General features: G+C 41.0%; 1 protein-coding gene across 1 annotated transcript in view; it reads left to right on the top strand.

Annotated features, from left to right (window-relative positions):
* The window catches only part of AKNAD1 (AKNA domain containing 1), a 31293-nt gene that overhangs the window by 7364 nt on the left and 1257 nt on the right, over positions 1–22672 (top strand). Inside the window, 12 exon segments of the mRNA XM_060119875.1 lie at positions 6371–6524; positions 8834–8882; positions 9357–9405; positions 12037–12205; positions 12311–12396; positions 15567–15664; positions 18621–18743; positions 18839–18946; positions 19777–19942; positions 20836–20879; positions 20998–21079; positions 22121–22220. Coding sequence (XP_059975858.1) covers positions 6371–6524; positions 8834–8882; positions 9357–9405; positions 12037–12205; positions 12311–12396; positions 15567–15664; positions 18621–18743; positions 18839–18946; positions 19777–19942; positions 20836–20879; positions 20998–21079; positions 22121–22220 — 1228 coding nt within the window.

Below are 22672 nucleotides of genomic sequence, written 5' to 3'. Positions count from 1 at the left end.
TGAGCCTATCTCTTCCCGCTACCTTGAGGCCTTGCTCCATCATTTCACTTCCTTTAAATTTTCAGTCTCTCCTTGTCACCTGATGAATTCCCTTCTGCCTGCCAGACTAAAACATATTTTCCTGTATTTTACTTATCAGTCTGGTTTTCCATGTTTAGATCTTTGTCCCACCACTCATTGAATAGGGCAGCCTTTCCCCACTGGTGAAAAGCCACTTTTTTTTTTTTTTTTTACAACTTTATTGAAGTATAATTGCTTCACAATGGTGTGTTAGTTTCTGCTTTATAACAAAGTGAATCAGTTATACATATACATCTGTTCCCATATCCCTTCCCTCTTGCATCTCCCTCCCTCCCACCCTCCCTATCCCACCCCTCTAGGTGGTCACAAAGCACCGATCTGATCTCCCTGTGCTATGTGGCTGCTTCCCACTATCTATCTACCTTACGTTTGGTAGTGTATATATGTCCATGCCTCTCTCTCGCTTTGTCACAGCTTACCTTTCCCCCTCCCCATATCCTCAAGTCCATTCTCAAGTAGGTCTGTGACTTCCCTGGTGGTACAGTGGTTAAGAAGCCACTTTTATCATATACAAAACCCCCATGTGTACATGGGATTGGGTCTATCCTCCCCATTGTTCTGTTTCTATTTCTACATTAACCACATAGTTCTAAATTACTATAGGTTAGTGTATATTTTTAAATATTTCTTATTTTTAAACTTTCTTTAGCTATTCTTGTACACTCTTCTTACTAATAAACTTTATAATCAGCTCAGCAAATTTCTTTTGTTTTCATTGATAGAGTCACCTTTATTGAGAAATACAGTTTTAGGAACCAAATTTCTTTAATAAAATTCCATTTGAATTTTGTTTAGGATTTTGTTGAATTTACAGATCAGTTCAGGAAAAATTAAAATTTTTGCAATGAGTATTACCATCCCATTCCCATGAAAACATCCCCAGCATGTTTTCTTCATGTAGATTTTACATGTTTTTCAAATTTGTTCTTAGCTATTTTATACTTTTTCTGTGTTTTTTTTAAGAGTCAAGATTATACACATACCTTTTAAAAAATTTATTTATTTGGCTGCATCAGGTCTTAGTTGCAGCACGTGCGATCTTCCTTGCGGCATGTGGGATCTTTCACTGTGGTGCATGGGCTCTTTGTTGCGGCACGCGGGCTTCTCTCTATTTGTGGCATGGGCTCTAGAGCACGCGGGCTCAGTAGTTGTGGCATGTTGGCTCTCTAGTTGTGGTGCATGGGCTCCAGAGTGTGGCAGGCTCAGTAGTTGTGGAGTGCAGGCTTAGTTGCCCCACAGCATGTGGGATCTTAGTTCTCAGACCAGGGATCGAACCCAAGTCCCCTGCATTGGAAGGCAGATTCTTGACCACTGGACCACCAGGGAAGTCCCTCTCTGTGTTAATAGATGTTTTCTCTAATCCATATACAGGAAATAAAGAAAATTGTATGTTTAACTTATACGGGGCTAACTGACACAATGTTGTTCTTACTATTTCATTGATTTTCAGTTGACCGTCTTAGTTTTTAGGTATGACAATCAGAAACTAATAATAGTTCCCTTCAACTTAGCTTTTCCCCTTAAATATTTATACATTATATCTTTTCTTCCCACCAACTTTTCTATATCACATTTCTTTTTATTGCTTTATTTCATTTGCTAGGTTTTCCCAAAAAACATTGAATAATACTAGTGAAAACAATCATTCTTGTCATGTTCCTAATGGTATTGGGAATTCTTCCAAGTATAATGACTGCTGTAGGTTCAAGTAGACAAGCTTTATCGAGAAAGTTTCCATCTATTCCTAGCTTACTAGAATTAGATATTTTTAAATTTAGGAAAAAGTTTAATCAAGTGGGGTTTAGAAATCTATTTAATCTCCTTTATGAATCTAGTGAAATATATTAATAAATATCTTAATGTTTATCTATAGAATCAGTTAATTTCCCCTCCCCCCCCTTTTTTTTTTTTTGCGTTACGCGGGCCTTTCACTGTTGTGGCCTCTCCCATTAAGGAGCACAGGCTCCGGACGCGGCTCACGGGCCCAGCTGCTCCGCGGCATGTGGGATCTTCCTGGACCGGGGCACAAACCTATGTCCCCTGCATCGGCAGGCGGACTCTCAACCACTGCGCCACCATGGAAGCCCTCCCCTTTCTTTTTATGTTCCAGATGAGTTAGTTAAGGTCTTTGGTAAACTCACACATAATCCCACTTGGATTTGGTGCTTTTGGGGGGGCAAAACCATAAAACCCCTAGAACATAACATAGGAGAATATCTAGATGACCTTTTTTATGGTGATGGTTTTTGAGATACAATATCAAAGGCACCATCCATGAAAGAAATAATTGATAAGCTAGACTTCAAATTAAAAACTTCTGCTCTGCAAAAGACAATGTAAAAGAATGAGAAGATGAGACACTTCTCATAAAGGACTGTTATCCAAAATATGCAAAGAACTCTTACAACTCAACAGTAAGAAAAAAAACCCAATTAAAAAATGTACTAACGATCTTAACAGACACCTCACCAAAAGAAAATATACAGATGGCAAATAAGCATATGAAAAGATGCTCCACATCATATATCATCAGGGAAATGGCAAATTGAAACAACAATGAGATACCACTACACACTATTAGAATGCCCAAAATCTGGAATGCTAAAAACACAAAATGCTGGTGAGGATGTAGAGCAATAGGAACTCTGCTTTATTGCTGGTGGGAATGCAAAATGCTACAGCCAGTTTGGAAGATAGTTTGGCAGCTTCTTTCAAAACTAAATATACTCTTACCATATGATCCATCAATCATGCTCCTTGATATTTACACAAAGGAGATGAAAACTTATGTCCAAAAACATGCATGTGGATATTTCAAGCACCTATATTCAGAACCATCAAAACTTGGAAGCAACCAATATGTCCTTCAGTAGATGAACTGCACTAATAAACTGTGGTCTATCCGTACAATGGAATATTATTTGTGCTAAAAAGAAATGAGCTATCAAGTCATGAAAACACATGGACGAAACTTAAATGCATATTATTAAGAAAGAAGCCAATCTGAAAAGGCTACATGTTGCATGATTCCAATTATGTGACATTCTGTAAAAGGCAAAACTGGCAAAAACAAAAAGATCAGTGGTTGCTAGGGGTTAGGGTGGGGGGAGGGTTGAATAGGTAGAGTACAAAGGATTTTTAAGGCAGTGAAAATACTCTGTATGATATCATAAACGTGGACACATGTCATTATACATTTGTTCAAACCTATAGAATGTACAATACTAAGAGTAAATCCCAATGTAAACTATAGACTTTGGTGATTATGATGTGTCAATATAGGTTCATTAATTATAACAAATGTACCACTCTGGTGGGGATGTTGATAATGGGGGAGGTTATGTATGTGTGGAGGCAGGGGGTATATGGGAAATCTCTGTATCTTCCTCTCAGTTTTGCTGAGAAGCTAAAACTTCTCTAAAAAAGGTATTAAAAAATTATACCACTCACATTCTCTGATCACTGGAAATTAATAATAAAAAGATAGTAAAAATCTAATCAGAAAATTTTAACACTCATCTAAATAATTCTTGTGTTAAATAGGAAATAAAAATGGATGTTAGGAATAATCTACAAGTCAATAATAAATGAGAAAATAACATGAAAACCAATGTAATGTAGCTAAAGCAGTACTCTGAAGAAAATTTATAGTTTTAAAATGCATTTATTAGGGGGGGAAGTTCAAAACCAATAAACTAAGTATTCAAACCAGGAAGGCAGAAAAAGAACAGCAAAATAAACCCCCCAAAAGGAAGAGATTCATAAAAGGAAGGAGAAATAAATGAAATTTAAAATAATTTGATCAATAAAACATTTTCTTTGAAACTATCTATAAAATAAACCACTGGAAAGTCTGACTGAAAAGCATAAATAATGTAAAGAATGAGAAAGGAAAAAGATCAGAATAAAACTTTTAGATCAAATGGGATTGGACAACTTCATATCAACACAGTTTAAATTCTAGATGAAATGGACAAATCTCTAGGAAAATATAAATTATTAAACTCTACTCAAAAAGAGGTAGGAAATCTGAAAAGACTAATAACCAGAGAAAAATAGAAAAGATTGTAAATAGTCAAACCCCCCAAAAGGTACCAAATCCAAGTGGGACTATGGGTAAGTTCAACAAAGATTTTAAATAACTCTTCTAGAACATAAAAAGAAAAGGGAAAATTTCCCAACCCATTCTATACATAAACATGATCCTTCTATTCCCGGTCTGTGATCCATTCTGAGCTGATTTTTGTGAAGAGTGTAAGGTCTGTGTCTAGATTCATTTTTTTTTTTTTTTTGCACATGGATGTCCAGTTGTTCCAGCACCATTTGTTGAAAAGATTATCTTTGTTCCATTGTATCACCTTTACTCCTTTGTCAAATATCAGTTGACTAATTTTATGTAGGTCTATTTGTAGGCTGTCTATTCTGCTCCATTGATCTATTTGTCTAGTCTTTCATCAATACCACACTACCTTGATCACTGTAGCTTTCTAGTAAGTCTTGAAGTTGAGTCCTCCAACTTTGTTCTTATCTTTCAACATCATGTTGGCTATTCTGGGTCTTTGGTCTCTCCATATAAACTTTATTTTAAAAAATATTTATTTTATTTATTTTTTTGGTTGTGTCAGGTCTTAGTTGTGGCATGTGGGATCTTTCACTGTGGCACAGGCTTCTCTCTAGTTGTGGCGTGTGGGCTCTCTAGTTGAGGCATGTGGGCTCAGTAGTTGTGGCAGACTTAGTTGCCCCACGTCATGTGGGTTCTTAGTTCCCTGACCAGGGATCAAACCCAAGTCCCCTGCATTGGAAGGCAGATTCTTTACCACTGGACCACCAGGGAAGTCCCCATATAAACTTTAGAGTCAGTTTGTCAATAGCCACAAAAGAAGCTGCTGGGATTTTTATTAGGATTGCACTGGATCTATAGATCAAGTTGGGAAGAACAGATATTTTGATAATATTGCGTCTTCCTATCCATGAATGTGGACTATCTCTCCATTTATTTAGTCCTTTGATTTCGCTTATCAGAGTTTTGTAATTTTCTTCATATAGATCTTGTGCATATTTTTTTAGATTTATACCTAAGTATTTAATTTTTTTGGATCTTAATGTAAATGGTACTGTTTTTAACTTCAAATTCCACTTGTTCATTAAAAGATTGACTTTCATATATTAACCTTGTACTCTGCAACCTCACTATAATTGCTTATTAGTTCCAGAAGTATTTTGTTGATTCTAATTTTCTACACAGATGATCATGTCATCTGTGGACAAAGACAATTTTATTTCTTCCTTTCCAATGTGTATACCTTCTCTTTCCTTTTCTTGTCTTGTTGTTTTAGCTAGGACTTCAAGTACAATGTTGAATAGGAGTGGTGAGAAGGAATATTTTTGCCTTGTTCTTGATCTTAATGGGAAAGAACTGGTATAATTTTTAATGTTTTGGAATTTGTTGAGATTTTTCTTTGTGGAGTAATATGAGATAAATTTTTATAAATTTAATGAATTTGAGGAAAATTAATTCTTTGGGGGCAAAATATATATTTATATTTATATATGCATGTACATAAATACACACATACCTATATGTACATATACCTATGGATCAAGCTTGTTAATTAAGTTATTCAGATTTTTCATATCATTCATTTTCAGTTGATATAAATCACTATTTTCCTAGAATCATAGCTCTTAGAACTGTAAGGGACCTCAAAATAATCAGATCCAGATAAGCAAAGTATTGTTATCTCATGTTATAGTTGAGACATTGGAGGCACAGAAAGATTAAGTGATTTGCCAAAGGATACACAGCTAATGAATAACAAAATGAGAATTAGAAATATAGAACATGATAAATATAATTAACACTACTGTACATTATATATGAAAGTTGTTGAGAGTAAATCCTAAGAGTTCTTATCACAAGGAAAAAATTTTTTTCTTATTTCTTTAATATTGTATCTATATGAGATGATGGATGTTCACTAAATTGTTGTGATAATCATTTCGTGTTGTATGTAAGTCACGTCATTATGTTGTACCCCTTAAACTTGTCCAGTGCTGTATGTCAATTATATCTCAATAAAACTGGAAGAAAAAATTGAGTATTAGAGTCCAGGCCTTTGGAGTGAAACTATAAACAGGATGCCTGTCAGGGCAGGTGTCCATTATTCTTCCTGTCTGAAGATAGACGGCATTAAAAATGTAGATCAATGTTATATTCAAGAACTGTTGTTACTAATTAGAATGTTGACTGCATACTCAATAAGATGCCTGTGTGTTTATATTTACCTAGAAAAGTAGGTGAAATCTTCACGTTGGAGATGCTACTTGAAGATTTTAAAGAGAAAATTAATAAAGGCAAATATACTTCAGCTGTCTCTCTTCCTGTGAGTTCTCAAATCAACCTGGATGACTTGTCATCCACATCCTCTCCATCCTCAAATGAGGTAATATAGCAGCCTACAGCCTAATTTCATGCCAAGAAAAATGGTTTTTATGTATTTATAGAATCCTAATTAATGGAATCACTGAATTCTATCTTAACATTTCATGAAAATTTAACTTTCCAAAGGCCTACGAATCATATTATTTAAAGTGGAACCAGCTTTTAAGAATTAGAAGCTATTTCAAGTGCTGGTTTTTGAAATATCTTATTGGTTTAGGATGTAACAATGCAGCTTAAATTGATGAACTGCTAAAGAGCTATTTCTTCTGGATGAATAGTAACATTTTTTATAGATCTTGCATGCCTGGAAGAAATAATTTTTCTTCTTAATAGTTTTGTACTATTTCTACTACATAAAGAATAACACACTCAGTGAAAGAACCATTTCTCAGGAGTCCACTTCTACATTTTCTTTCTCTCAAGTGAAATTCTTTTGGATTGTCTACATATGCAAAACCAGGAATTCAAATCAATTACCAGTGTCTTTCTATATTACCTTTTGTAACCTCAACTATCAGAACATTTCAGAATACATGAAAATTCTGACAAATGGTATCATCTGGATAATTGCCTTAAGTTGACTGTATTTGAAGACACAGCCCGTGGCTGTTACTCAAAACTTGAATAGGTTTTTGTCAGAGTTTAGGACAGGATATTGAAGATTATATAAATGTTAGCCCTTCCAAACAAGTATGTTTGTCTCCTCAAAACCCTTACTTGCCTGGCAAAATCCCATTCATTCAAGGCCCATCTTCAGAGTTAGCCCATTTATATAAGCTTGATGCATAGCTGCCCACTCCCGGCAGGATTCTTCACCCCAGCCTCTGTGCCCCCATAGCATCATGTCTCATTTGTCCTTGTGCCTTTGTACCCATCTTTGTAGCCTGAACAACTGACTGAATGCCTGGTATGGAGTGAATACTCAGTGTAATAAACTCTGCACCACTGTGGATTTAACAAATGATCCTCAAGGTTCGCAGCTGGTTCTCTCTCTAGTCCTGAACTGAAATTAGCTTCAACATGGTGTGAGTGAGCCTAGTGAGGCAGCCCAGCCTCCTGCTCAGCACTCCCCTCAGGTCTGGGTTTGCTCTTCTTAACTGGTCCCAAGTGTATAGCAACTGTTGTGAGATGATGAGGACTCTATAACTTTGTGATAAATAGCCCTGAAAAGAGAGTCTACCTCTAATATTAACCATTCATTCAGTAAATATTTCTTGCTAAATGCTAGGCACTTTTCTAGGTATTGGGGATACAATATAAACAAGGTAGACAAACCACCTGCCCTCAAGATGCTTACATTTCCATGAGGGACACATACAACGAACAGATAAAATTAACGTGGAATTACAGAATGTTAAAAGTGCTATGTAGGTGCAAGTAATAATGCATTCCTTAGGACTGTGAAGCCAGACTGCCTGGGTTCAAATATCAATATGAGCTCTGTCATTAATCAGCTTTGTGACCTTAAGAAAGTTATATAAACTCTCTGTGCCTCAGTTTCCTCCTGTATAAAGTGAGGATAATAATACCTGCCTAAGCTTCCAACTCCTCTTTAGCAAAAAGTCTTTGCAAACTGTAAAGGTCTGAACCAACGGAACTATTATGTCTACTATAATTTTGTCATTATCATTTTACACCCAGGGGTTTTTAATTCCATTATTTCTAATTCCTTTATAATGAAATATCTCAAAGTTGGTCCCCAGACCAGCAGCATTGGCTTCACCTGGCAGCTTCTTAGAAATTTTAATGATATTATTAGGACTTTTAAATGAGTTAATATACGTACTTAAAACAGGGCCTAGGGCTTCCCTGGTGGCGCAGTGGTTGAGAGTTCGCCTGCCGATGCAGGGGACACGGGTTCGTGCCCCGGTCCGGGAAGATCCCACATGCCGCGGAGCGGCTGGGCTCGTGAGCCATGGCCACTGGGCCTGCGCGTCCGGAGCCTGTGCTCTGCAAGCTCTGCAACGGGAGAGGCCACAACAGTGAGAGGCCCGCGTACCGCAAAAAACAAAACAAAAAAAACAGGGCCTGGCTCACAGTAAGCACATTACCTGGGTGTTAGGTACCGTGACAATTAGGTGATGGGATATGACCAAAAGTAACTCACAGTGGGAGGGTAGGGTCAGAGGTGAGATCTGAATTGAGTACTGGGGGATAAGAAGGAGGTAGCTAGGTGAGGAGTCTGGGGAAAGGGACTCCAGGCAGGATGTGATGATGCCTTAGGGGTGGTGTGGAAATGCAGAACCGATTTTGAGTCACCTCCTGTGCAACAGCACCCCTAATGGCAAGTCCCTCTATGCGGCTCCCCAGTTACCCAAGGAGCACCCTGGCCGTCCTGCGTGGCGCCGGGGCCATGTGGGTGAGAGGGGACAGGGCGCCGCCTGACCCCCACCGCCGGCACAGACACAGGAGGCCCCCTCTTCCGAGGAACTTGACAGGCTGGTCCCACAGCCCAGCAAAGAGGGCAGCGACGGGCCCCTCCCGCGGGTCCGAGACGGAAGAGGTGGACTTGGACCACCGCTTCCACCTCCGGGAGCCTGGCTTCCTTGGGGGCCCTCTCTCCGTAGAGACGCCCAGGGGAGGGAGGGTGGGAAAAGGGCAAGTGGTCACTTGGTCCCACTGTCCCAGGAGTGCTGAAATTAAATTCCCAGTTACTCTTCACCAGATTAAACAAAAACCAAATAATCCCCCAAAGTGGGGCACCCAGGTAGCTCAAGAACTGACTCTAAAATTCAAACTGCTTTAAAAAAAAAAAAAAAAAAAAAAAAAAACTAGACTAACCAGATCAAATGACCACGAGGTTGTCTTCGGCTTCCGGAGTAATGTCCTGCAGCCCCGTCCCGGCTCGGCTCAGTTCATTGCCTTGGCTCTTCAACCAACCAGTATGGCTGAACGTGACTCTGAAATTGGCATAATTAAGTTCACTTGGCTCTTATACTAACTGGCGCCCTGGGTGTTAGTGCTGGTGAGAGTTGCCTGTATTGCTAACCCTCTCCACTCTTTCAAATCTCAGGAGAGACCTGCCTGAGGTACCTGTTCTAGATCAGGGCTTCTGCAACGGTAGCCTGCCATGGACTCACCTGCAGATCTTACTGAAATGCTGGCTTTGATTCGGTAGGTCTGGAGTGAGCCTGAAATTCTGCATTTCTAACAAGCTCCCAGGTGATGTCAATGCTGCTGGTCTGGGGACCACACTTTGAGATGATTTCATTATAAAGGAATTGGAAATACTGGGATTAAAAGCCCTGGGTCTAAAATAATAATGACAAAATTATAATAAGCAATAAACAGTAAAAATTCTGTTGGTTCGGAGTTTTGCTGTTTGCATAGACTTTTTGCAGAAGAAAAATTGGAAGCTTAGAAAGGTGAAGAGATTTGCCCAGCACAAATGACAGGAGACACTGGATCCCAGGTCTCCCAGTTCATGCGGAGGGCACCCCCCCCTACATTCTGCTAATGTAAATCTCCCTTAACTGTGAAGTGCGGAGATACTCCCTGAAGGCCCAGAAGTAATAAAAGAAAACACAGGGGAAAAATGAAGCAAAAAAACCCTCATTATTTTTTAAATTATAAAAGCGATACAGGCTTATTTCAAAAAAATCAGAAAATAGAGAAAAGTATACAGAGGAACATTTCACTGACAGGAAAACCATTGCTAATATTTTAGTGTATATCTGGTCTTTTTTTTTCTCTGATACACATACACATTTTTACAAAAATGGGATCATACATGTATTGGGGGCTTTTTAAAGAATTTTTGATGTGGACCATTTTTAAAGCCTTTACTGAATTTGTTACAATATTGCTTCTGTTTTACGTTTTGGTTTTTTGGCTGAGAGGCATGTGGGATCTTAGCTCCTCCACCAGGGATTGAACCCACAGCCCCTGCATTAGAAGGCGAAGTCTTAACCACCGGACTGCCAGGGAAGTCCCCATACATGTATCGTTTTAGGATATGCTTTTTACATCTAACATTATATTGTGGGCCTCTCAAAAGTTATTGAATAAACCTACAGCTTCATTTTTAAGGACTGCATTGTATTTCATTGTATGGGTGTACCCTGATTCATTAAACCAATCCCTTATTGATGGACATTTAGTTTTTTCCACTTCTTTGATAGTAGAAACATTGCTTCAGTAAAATCACTTTATATGCAAACCTTTGGCCATAGTTGATTAGTTCCTTTGAATAAAAACCTAGGATTGCAGTTAATGGTTCAAAAGATACACAGTGAAAATTTGGATAAACAAGCCTTTAGCAAAGTGGTGCCCACAACAGTGCCTGGGAATGAAGGTGCCTTCCAACCTGAGCCAAACCAGGGTATCTGTTTTCTTCTTCTCTCCAACCTTTGCTAAAGTGATAAATGAAAACTGATATCTCATTGTGTTAATTTGTATTTCTTTGACTATTTGTGAAATTTACCCATTTTCATATGTTTCTTGGCCATTTCCACCACCTCTTTGACAATGTCAACATTTCAACTAATGTTTGCAAAACTGAAACCACAGTAAGTCTTTTTAAGAAAGGCAGACAACTTGGAAAATAGTAAGAGCAAACACTGTTCAGAATTAAGATTTTTATCATACAAAGTTGCTCTGACAAGGGCACGAAGGAGCAGTAGCTCTGTGGTTAAGGACACAGGCGAACGGGGAAAGGCTCAAAGGCCAGCTCTGCCACTCACTCTGTGTGACCTTGACGAGCTGCTTAAATTCTCTGAGCCGCAGATTATTCATCACTAAAATGGGATCGACATGCCAGGATGGTGGTGAGGGATAAAGGAGGTGATATGAGAGGTACTTTGCACAAGGAGCAATCAACAAATGGTTAAACACTGAAACCCTCCAAAAAATTAATGGATAAAAGATTAGAACTAAAAGTCACAAATAGGAAATACAACCAATAAATAAACATATGGGGAAATGTTTATCTCCTTTAATAACAGGAAATGTTAATAACACAAGGAGCCACCCCTGCTTTTTAAATTAACAAGAACATTTTCAAGGGATAACTCCTGATGCAGAGGAAAGTGTAGACAAAGGAGCCGCCAACGTTGATGGCGGCTCTGTAATTCGTACAGCTTTGGTGGAAAGCAATTAGGCCACATGTATCATCACACAAGCACTTTCACAACCTTCGACCCAGACATTTCCTAATGAAGTAATTCAAAATATAGAAAAAGCTGTCTGTACAATGATGCTTATTTCTCACTATTGTTTAAAATGGTGAGAAAAGTACGTTTATTTTCTGTTTACATAAAGGGTAAAACCATAGTAAGGGTGGTGTCAGCCTTTTCAGTTCCACAGTGTGATTTTTTGTGTTTGTTAAACAAGGGACATATAAACAATCATTTAGGCCTCGAGATAGTCCCTAAACCTTGTTTTAATTCATAGTTGAATACATTGCTTTGGAAAGGCTTTTAGATTCTGCTAACCAGTGGTCAGATTGAAGGATTTAAAAATCATCTTAAATTGGTTCATCCTCTGGTGGAGCTTGGTGTAATTTGAAACTAAAGGAAAGAGAAAACAGGGTGGGGAGAGTATTCTCTCATCTGTACTAGATTTTTAAATGTCTGGAGAAGGAAGGAAGTCAAGGCAGGGTGGAAGCTTTCTTTCTCTAAGCCCCAGGCCGTTACAGAACAAGCCCCACTGAGCCAGAAATCAGAGTGGAGGAGTCCTGAGATGGTGAGTTTGGCGGGGTCCGCGCGGCTTGCTGGGCTGTGCCTGAGCAGCCGAGGGGTGAGTCACTTCCTTGGTCACATCCCCATCTTCGTGTGCTTTGTGGTGCAGGAGGAGCCCAACAATGCTTCGGGGAGGCAGGACAGTGCGGAGACGACCGGTGCAAGCTGTGCCTTCTGCCACCAGGTCCTTGAATGGTGAGGGTTTCCAGCTGCTAAATTCCCAGGGTGGGTGGGAGCCGGTCCTGGGATAGTAACTCCAGTGAGGATGGGCATCAACTAACTGAACTGGTGCCAGCAGTCATGGGCCGAGTTATGGGCCGAGTTATAGAATCACAGACCTCAGGGCTGGACACGCAGCCCGGTCTCCCTCCCAACTGACAAATCCCTCTAGCAGCGGCTCTCAACTGCGGAAAGCATCAGCCTTACCAGGGGACTTGAAAATAATGCACATGCCTCAGCCCTACCTACAGTATCAGCCTCCCCGGGGTGAAGCCCTGGTGGGAATCTTTTTTAAATTTTTATTTATTTATTTATTTGCTGTTTATTTTGGCTGCGTTGGGTCTTCGTTGCTGTGTGCGGGCTTTCTCTAGTTGCGGCAAACAGGGGCTACTCTTCATCGTGGTTCGCGGGCTTCTCATTGCGGCGGCTTCTCTGGTTGCGGAGCACGGGCTCTAGGCGCGCACGCTTCAGTAGTTGTGGTGCACGGGCTTAGTTGCTCTGCAGCATGTGGGATCTTCCCGGACCAGGGCTTGAACCCATGTCTCCTGCATTGGCAGGCAGATTCTTAACCACTGTGCCACCAGGGAAGCCCGGGAATCTTTCTTTTAAATCTCCCCAGATGATTCTGATAGGCCTCTTGGTTAAGAATCATGACCACAGCGTATGGAGGGTGGTTTGGCCTTTAGGCTCCCTTTGAACCTTGCCCACGTGGGAGATTATTATACATCATTGTGTACCAGCTCGCAGCCTCACTACTCTCTCCTCACAATGAATGAAAACTTAACCCTGTTGGGTCCCACCTCTGCCCCCCAGTCCCACCGGAAATAAGCCTAATCCCGTGTCCCAGGGTTTACTTCTCCACATCCCTCAGCAAGAAATCTTCCAGAGGTGACAAGCTGTAAATAGGGTAAAAAGCTGTAGATGTGAAATCCTAAGGAGAAATTCTTAATGGTTTTGAAACACTCTTTGGTCAGCTGTTAGTCCACGTGGATTCAGAATCATTTATTTGAAGCTTCTATCAGTCAGCAAGAGGTGCCTCCTCCAGGCTTGAGAGGCACTGTGGACTGGAGCCAAAGCTTGGCTAATTGACCTTAGGAAGGTGGAGAGGCAAGGAGGGAGGGGCTGTTTAGCCACCACTATTACCTGAACATAATGGATTCTAATAGAGGCAGATGACAAGGTCTGAAAGACTGAAGTTTCCTGTTGGAAAGCATGCCAGCACGGAATGAGCACTTGTCATAAGGGTCCTATTGAGTTTCAGCCCTCTAAAAAAGAAACAGCATGGTTTGTGGTTAAATATCCGTGTGTCATCTGGTGTGGACCATTATTTTAAACCAACATGTCCGTCATCAGCTTTGACTCTCCTTTCAATACAGAGGTCACAAATGATGCCAAATCCCTGAGTCATCCCAGATCCACTATGTTTTTTATTGAATTAAAACCTATGTTTTGACATTTTTTTAGGTTTTAGTAAGTATAATAAAAATAGTTTGACATTAAAAAAACATTTTGATTAAGCTTTCAAGGTACTAAATATTTCTCTTCCAAATTCGTAGCCTAGACCTCACAGAACCACTAAAGTACCAAGACAGGGACTGGTGGTCTAGACTACATTTTCTCTTTGATAATGAACAAGATGGAAGGCAAAACACAACCAAGTGTAAAATCAGATCTAACAGTAAATCAACTGCTGGGGTGTGATGTGGCGATATGCATGATTTATAAATTGAAATCTTGGTAGACTATATCATCCCTGAGGAATTAATTGAACAGAGGGCTATATATACTCTTTACTCTTTTAGAAGATTAGCTCTCTCTCAGATGGGATGTGTTCTTTATTTAGCCTACTGACGTATGTACTGTTTGAAGGATATTTTTATATATGCAGATAAATAACATATATACTACGTGTAAAATGCTTACCCCTTTATGTCTGATGCAGAATTTTGGATTTAAGAGTACACTTCAGCTACTTGGTCTTGTTGAAAAACTGTCTTCTCAAGTAGAACTGCCCCTAGCTGTTTTTGGCAAGAAGATTTTAGTGCACAAAGAAGTTTAAAAAGAGGCAGAAAAAGAAAGTCTTGTGTTGGACTAAACTCACTTGAGTGCCATCCAAGTTTTCCACTTTGGAGAGCAGATGTTCAAATGCCCCAGAGGAGGAGGGTGGAGACAGAAAATGAGGTGTGAGAAAATATGTGACTCATGAGGAGAGCATATTTTTCCAAGAAGAGGGAAAGGGCCTGGCTTCTCAGTCCCCAACCTCACAAACTCCAAGCACGGCGCCTCTCTCCACCAGCAGCAGGCCCAGGCACAGTGGGACATGCACACATTTGTAAGCAAGGCCTGAGGCTCAAACTCCATCCCCGGGAATCAGTCTCATTCCTGACTCACTGGCTACATCCAGGACATCTTGGGCACGGTGCCCTCCACGTTAAGAATGAGCAACGTTCCCTAGGAGCTATTACAGTATTCCAGGGGCTGAGCTAGAGCTTTCTTAAGAATTGCTATCAACTAAAATTCCTTTGGAGGAGTTAGAATTTCTGTGGAGGGAGACAGAAGCTACAGACAAGTCCGAGGAAGTGTCCCAGTAAATGACAATCGTAGGGCATCTTTCTGATGCCCCCTGGTGGCCTTGCACAACTAAAATTAACCCCACATGCTCTCATAGCCTTTAGCCCCGTAGACACTGGACAAAATCCACCTTGCTGGAATTTTCAGATTGCTCAGCTTGTGCTTATGGGTCCAAAGCCACGTGATCTGGTACTGACATGTAGTACAGCTTCTTCCCCTGATAAGAACTGATTTTGAGACAATGAATTAAACTCCAAATTTTATAATTCCATGCTTCAAATTTCTATATTGTTTATGCATATCATGACTAGATATTATCCTCAGGGAAACAAAACAGATTTACTTTTAATGTTTGGTATGCATGTTCTTTTCAGGCCAAATTGTGCTGGGTGCACTTTCTCACGGGGAAGCTCTCAAACAGGCAGGTAGAGGGATAGCTGTGTTGAGGATGACATGCATCCTCCATCATTCCAGGCTCTGACATAAGAAATTTCACATTTCAGTTTTACCAGACCTCTCACTATCGCTATTAGCAGTATACTAAAAGTTTATGGGATTTTATGCACCTTTTTTAGGAAGCAAAAAATGGAGAAAAAAGGCCACAGAGGAATCAACCATGGAAGGTTTCCTGTTGCCATTCAAGACAAGGCACGGCACCCAGACTCAGTTCTCGGTAAATTGAGGGGCCTGGGGCCAGTTGTCATGATCCCTCTCCTTGGGGTCCGCTCACTGCCAGAAGACCATGTGCCACATCAAATAGCTTTACTTAGACTAAGGTGTTGCACGTTGGTTATTATTATTATTGTTGCAAAATGTAAAGAATTAATAATGAATTGATTCAAATGAGATGTGGTCAAGCAGGGTGAAAGTGCCCACACCTGTCTCTGCCTGGAGTCACAGGGCTCCGTGACTCAGTCACGAGGCGGCCTCAGTTCTGCGTGGCAGCCCCACAGCATGACCTGTAATCTGCACCTTGGGAGCTCCCCCGCCACGGGAGAGTTGCTGCTGACTTGTCCATACACATTTCATAGGAGCAAAGAAAGTTAGAATGGGGAGCAGACCCAGAGAGCACCAGTGCATGGAATCCAATGAGTTTTAGTCATAGGGGCCCTTCTCCAAAGATAATTTAAGCAGAAAAACATCCCCTGGCAGGACTGCCCTGGTTGAGGAAGAGGTGGAGTTGAGGCCTGCTGGCTTAGGCAGCTCCTGAGAAGAAAATCAGCGCCCGAGCCTAATCTACCCAGTTTATACAGCAGGAAGCTGGGGGCCAGAGAGCTAACCAGGCTTGCTTTTTCCTTCAACTCAGTATTCTTCCTGTTATGTCACATTTGGTTCTATTTCTTCTCTGTAGATGACACATTTTCTAATAATAATAGTAGGTTTAATCGATCGAACACTTACTGTATACCAGACACCAGAACAGAGTAGAGATTTTCAAAGTGTGGTCAGAGGGCCGCTGGGGGGCCATGAGGTCCTCTCTTTTCTGTGCAAGAACAATATTGCAACAGACTGAATGGAGATACAGCTATAAAGTCCAGCTGCCTTCTGTTAAGCTAGATGTTTTAGAAATTTGCCAAAACGTAAAACACTGCCATTTTTCTCACTGATTTTTTTCAAAAATAGCTATTTTTCATAAAAAATGTTATTTTGTGAACATGAAGTGTATTATTACTGTTTTTAAATGACAAAGTATTTTTTAAATGCTTCAGTTTAAAATTCTAAAAGAAAAAAGCTTTGAGACTGCCCATTCAGTCTTAGGAAAATCTGAATGATTCTACGCAGCAAAAATGACTTGAAATTTATAAATGCCTCTCTACCAAGCCACATTCAGTTGACTGAATGTTGTATGACAGCTTTTCTCCAATGCAAGGGGAGGGTGGGTTTTTACTACAGGTATAAAAAATTTCATATATTACGATATTTGATAAAAACTATAATAAGCAAAAGCTCTTTAAGGTTCTCAATTTTAAGAGTGTAAGTAAGAGTGTTCTGAAATTAAAGAACTGAGAATGGTTGACATATAATATACATCACTTGACTATCATAATACCCCTGTAAGGTAGGAATTATTATCTTTATTTTACAGATAAGTAAATGGAGGCTTGGAGAAATTAAGTGACTTGCCAGGGTCAAAGAGCCTGGTGTGTTATCTATTGCTGTGTAATGATGTATCCCAAACCTTAATGGCTCAAAACAACAAACATTTTCTATCTCATAGTTTCTGCTGGTCAGGAATTTGGGAGCCATTTAGATGGGTGGTTCAGGTTCAAGGTCTCTCATGAAGCTGCAGTCAAGATGTTGGCCAATACTGCCATTATCTGAAGGCTTGACTAGGGCTAGAGAAGTTGCTTCCAAGATTGTTCACACACATGGCCACTGGCAGGAGGTCTCAGTTCCTCACCATGTGGACCAAAAGGCTGCTTGAGTGTCATTAGGACAGGGCAGCCAGCTTCCCCCAGGCAAGTGATCCAAGAGAAAGACTGAGATGGAAGTTTCAATGTCTCTTATGACCTAATTTTGGAAGTTATACACCATCGTTACCACTTTATTCTATTTGTTAGAAGCAAGTCACTAAATTGTGAGTTGTCACAATCAAGGTGAGAGGAATTAGGCTCTATCCTTTGAAAAGTATGTTAAAGAATTTGTGGACATACTGTCAACCAACATAGCCAATAAGTGGCAGAGCCAGGCTGCAAATCAGGCCTCTCTGAACCCATGTCCTTTCTCCTGTACAACACAACCTTCCCAAGGTATAGCTCCTTCTTCCTCTATTTGTAATTTCCTTGACTTCTGGATTAGAAGGCATTCAATGACTATTGACTGAGATTTGGGAAAGAAAACAGCCTTCCTAGAGCTCATTCCATTTGTGATTTACACTTGGGAAGATAATGTTACAAATGAGTGTAGTCATGAGTGCAGCAGGCAGGTAGCGTTGGCAGAAGCTTTGTCCCCAAGCCTCATCTCTCCTGGAGCTAAGACGTTGCTTGGACACCCAAGTGTGATGTGCTCACCTGCCAGGCCCATGCTCCCACACTCTGGCCTAACCTGGAGAACTCCACTGCCCACAACCTGCCGAATAAGACCCAGACCTGCACCGGACACACATGCTCTCCACTGCTAGCCTCTCTGTGGTACTGATGAGGGCAAAGCTATGATTCAAGTTCCCATATGGACTTACAAACGTGATGTGAGGAAAACCATCGTTCCAATTGCCTGGATGACAAAACACAAGCTCTTGGCCACCGCAGGGTCTAAGAAGAGAATGTGGATGTATCAGGGCTAATCTGGAAAAATAACTACAAATGCAAGATCGTCTGATAATTCAATGGACGAAATTCTCACAGATCCAACCATTCAGAGGACCTTTACTAAACACCTACATGTGCTAGGCAAATCTTAAGACTTTCCTATCAGAACTGTTACCTATCAAAACATCTCTCAGTTGTCATAAGGGGAGTCCAAATGTCACCCCTAGGCTGGCGACCCCCCTTGGTAAATTTCCCCTTGGGGAAATGAACACTCTGGGGCCTAATGCATACCTTGCACGATCAGAGCTCTACTCTCCAGAGCATATTTTAGGACTGTAATAAAAAAAACTCACACTTCCTTTGTGTAACGGGCTTTTTCAGGTTCTGATACAGGACTCAGCTGCTATTCTGCTTCTGGGACTGGACTGCAGAGTAATAAATGTGAGAACTGCTGCACTAAGATTCATAACTCCCAGAGAATCTGTGGTAAAGCATAAACTAAAGGTGAGAGTGACTGGGCTGCCTCAGATAACAAGGCATAAATGGGGACAGCTGTTGCTCCCAGGCAATGAGTTGTATATTTAATCTTTTCTTTTTAGAATTTCATTACATATTCAACACCCCGGGACAGAATTTCTTTAATCACAGCAAAAGAAGTGCCTTTGCCCAGCTCCACTATTTAAATGAAAATAAAAATTCTTCACCTTGTAAGTACATCTCCTGCAAGATCCCATCTTTGTACACAACCTAATCTGCCTGCATGGGAGACCCATATACCAGCCACTGCTTCCATATGGGGAGCCCCTGCCCTGTCTAGTCTGCCGCCAGGTCTCCAGCACTCATCTGACACTTCCACATCCAGCCTGACACCTGGATGGCTAGAGGCTGGGTTGGGACTGGGAGATACGCAATCCTAGTAATAAAGGACTTTGAAAGTTACTAAGTGCTATACAGTGTAAGTTGGTAACAAGTCATAAATATTTGCTGAACAAGTAACTGACTGAATAACTGCCACTATTCTTGTTATTATTCAGAAGGGGCAAAAGCTTTAGATCTATTCCCACTAAAATTCAGCACATAAATGACTATTTTACACTCCTTAAACATCATATTGCTAATTTCAATGCAAAATTTTGCTGTCTTTGGAAATAATTAAAATCCCACATTTATTTATAAAGATGAATAAATCATGGCTCCTTCCTCCCAAGGAGTTTACAACCTATTGAGAGAAAGGAACTCCTACCCAAATAAGGAAAGTTCATGGAAAAATGTGATAAAACCTAGGAGCACAGTGTGCTAAGGGAACACAAAGGAGGGAAGGGAACACCCTTGTCTTGCTTCTGAATGACAGCTGTGTCTGGTTCTCTGACATCCTTTCCTCATGGGTGAGTTCATACCTTCAGAGCGCTTTCTCTCCATCACTGGGGACAGGGCACCAGAGAGAATGTTTCTGACCTTTTACAACTGCCAATGTTCAAGACTAAAGAATGGTGTTTATCTGGCTGACCTCAGCTATGTCTCCTCTACTCACCCCCAGCTGCCAGATCCTCCAGTTGGATGTGTTCTGTTGAGAAGACAGTCCCTAAGACTCTGCAGAAGCAACAGGCAGATTTCTTTACAATCGCCTTGGTTTTGGGGTCTACAGACCATGAGACCTCTTATTCCAACATACGAATGAAGAAAGCAACTGAGTCACTTGAAATGTGATCTTGAACTCCATTAGTAAACATATAGTGGCCAAGAGGGTAGAAGTCCCAGGGAAGCATCTTTTGCTTAGTGTTAGACAAGAACCTCCAGAACGGACAGAAAATGGAGCGGGCTATTGCAGGAGGTCGTGAGTCCCACCTGTAGACTGAGAGACAATGTACTTTGTCAGTATGTTGTAATCTGTAGACTATGAGAACTGGACCAGATGACCCTATGACCCTCTCCAACTCTGAATTTCCATGTTTCAAATAAAATCCACAACTGTATTTGGAGGTGACCAAGGGGTTAAGACTGAGCTCATTAGTGCCTCTGTTTGTCATGACTTAAGTCTGGGTACAGCATGACTAAATCTGGACTTTCTGACTTCTGCCCTGCCTTCTGTGTCTCTCCCTGTTCCTTTGTCAAATGGGACCCTCCTGAGGGGGAGTGAAGCCAAGTTACTAGAGACCAGTGGATATGACAGGAAAATGAAGGAGAAAGAGGGGAAGATAGAGAAGAGAGGAGGAGAGGCAAGAGAAGGGGGAGAAGAGAGCCTCAGTGACAGAGAAGGCAGATTTGTTGGCTGCTTTCTTCTCTTCCTTCCTGGTGTTCTTCTTGTCTTCCATGGTGACATTTATCTTCTCTGTTTAGTCTCTATTTTCTGGAATTGTCTTAGTAACATAATTTAGTTTCTGACTCCTAGAATCCTTGCTCCTAAAGTGGAGAGGACTTCAGAAATCCATTCAGTTCAAACTCTTGGAAAATATTATCCCTCCATTTGCCAGATGAAGAAGTTGAGCCCGTAGACATGCCCAGGTCACACAGCTAGCACCAAGGGAACCTAGAATCCTGGTCTCTTGTCTGCTAATAAAACTCCGTGTAAATGTTGAATTTCTTTTCTTGAATTCAGAATACTCGATGGCTATTTTCCATGTTCCCTAGTTTATTTACTTAGTAAAATTTTATGAAAGATTTCATTCATACAGAAAAGTTCAGGGAATGATACCCATATATCCACCATTTGGGGATCATTTTTGATGCTCTGAATCTGATCACAGCTAACAGTTTTCAGCTCATTCAAAACCAAAATGGATCTGTTTCCAGAGTGCAAATTCAAAATCCTCTTATGATGAATGTGAACTCATACCAGGAAAGTAAGTATGATTAACAAAATGGCTACCCATTGTTTGGAAGCATGCAATGAGCTTAGTGCATTAGATCACCTGCCCAAGATCACCTAGATCATAAGTAGTAGAGCCAGGATTCAAACCTAAGTCTGGCTAATATTTCAATCATTCAGTTATTCATTCAACAAATACTTGAGTGTCAGTAGCAGGACACTGCACAGGTGCTGAGGACACAGTGACAAAGTCAACTTCTGTCCCTGCCCTTACTTTTTTGGTAGAGGAAAAGGGGGCATACAGAGTGCTATTACCTAATTTGGGGGTTTAGGGAAGCTGAGTTCCAAAGGATAAGTATGAATGAAGGAGCAAGGGGATGGGGGAGTAAGAGTGAACATGCCAGTCTAAGAGAGCCTTCTGGTGTGGAAAAGCCTTTGGCAAGTTCAGGAACAATGTAGCTGGAGCCTAAAAGAGGGAGAAGCAGTGGGGGAAAGATGGGGCGATGAGATGAGCAGGGCTAGGCTGTGCAGGGGCTTGTCGGCTGCAGGAAGGATTTCAGACTCTTAGGTATAATGGGAAGCCAATGAGATTTTTTAACCAGAGCATTTTTTAAAGTTTTCCAGTGTTTTAAAAATCACTCTAACTACTAAGGGAGAGGGAATGGATTAGAGGAGTCAAGGTTTGGAGCACAGAGGCCAAGTAAGAGGCTAGTACAGTAATCCAGGTGGAATGATGGCAGCTTGGCCAAGGGTGGTAGAAAAGGAAAGAGAGAAGTCTAGTATTCAAGAGCTATTTAGGAGGCAGAATCGACAGTGTAGCTGAGTGACCAGAGTTGAGGCTGTGTGCAGTCACACTCACTCAGTCTGAACCCCACTACCCACTACCATAGTGCAGTGCAGTGTGTATGAAGGTAGCCACTGGGGAGTTCTTGGGTTTGGGTCTTGGTTGTGTGTCCTTGGGCAGAGGGTGCACAAACTCCTCGCCCCCAACACACACACACACAGCCACTACTAAACCACAGAGTTGAGGATGGCACTTTATACAAGTATCAATGTGCTTTTGCCTTTTTTACAGTTCAGACCTTGCTACACCCTCACCCCATTCCCACTCCTGCAGGATTTCTGAAAGCACATCCTCAAGCAACTTTACCGGTATCGAAGAAACGGAATCTGAGGTGAGGACTTAGAAAAAAACACTCTAGAATCTTTGCAGCTTGTAAGTTTGGTCTTGATGACCACAAAACTGATGGCTCTTAAATTATTATAGTATGAGAGCATCAGAAAATGCTCTGCTAAAACAACTTGTGCTCAGCACTAACATAAAGACAGCCTGAGCAGCCACATGGTTTGTATTATTCCTAAATTGGTTCCAAGGGATATTTCCTGGAGAAAATGTTTTGTGGGTGGTGCCTCAGCTACAGGATTCCCCGGCGCAGACCTGAAGGCATGCCACTCGCAAGTTTGTTCCAGGGACACTGGGGTTAGAGCTATCAGTAGATTCCTATTTTCAATCAGGTTACTTTCAAATGTTGCCACAGCATGTGCTGCATCCCTGGGTGTCCTCTCAGTGGTTATGGCCCCTAAATCTCCTTCAATGCCCCTCCCCCCAAGAGCTTTTCTTCTTTGT

Source organism: Mesoplodon densirostris, chromosome 2 (genome assembly GCF_025265405.1).
Source record: "Mesoplodon densirostris isolate mMesDen1 chromosome 2, mMesDen1 primary haplotype, whole genome shotgun sequence".
In the NCBI taxonomy this organism is placed as follows: Eukaryota; Metazoa; Chordata; class Mammalia; order Artiodactyla; family Ziphiidae; genus Mesoplodon; species Mesoplodon densirostris.
Note: the sequence above shows the minus strand (reverse complement) of the source record. Positions and strands in the feature narration are given on the sequence as shown.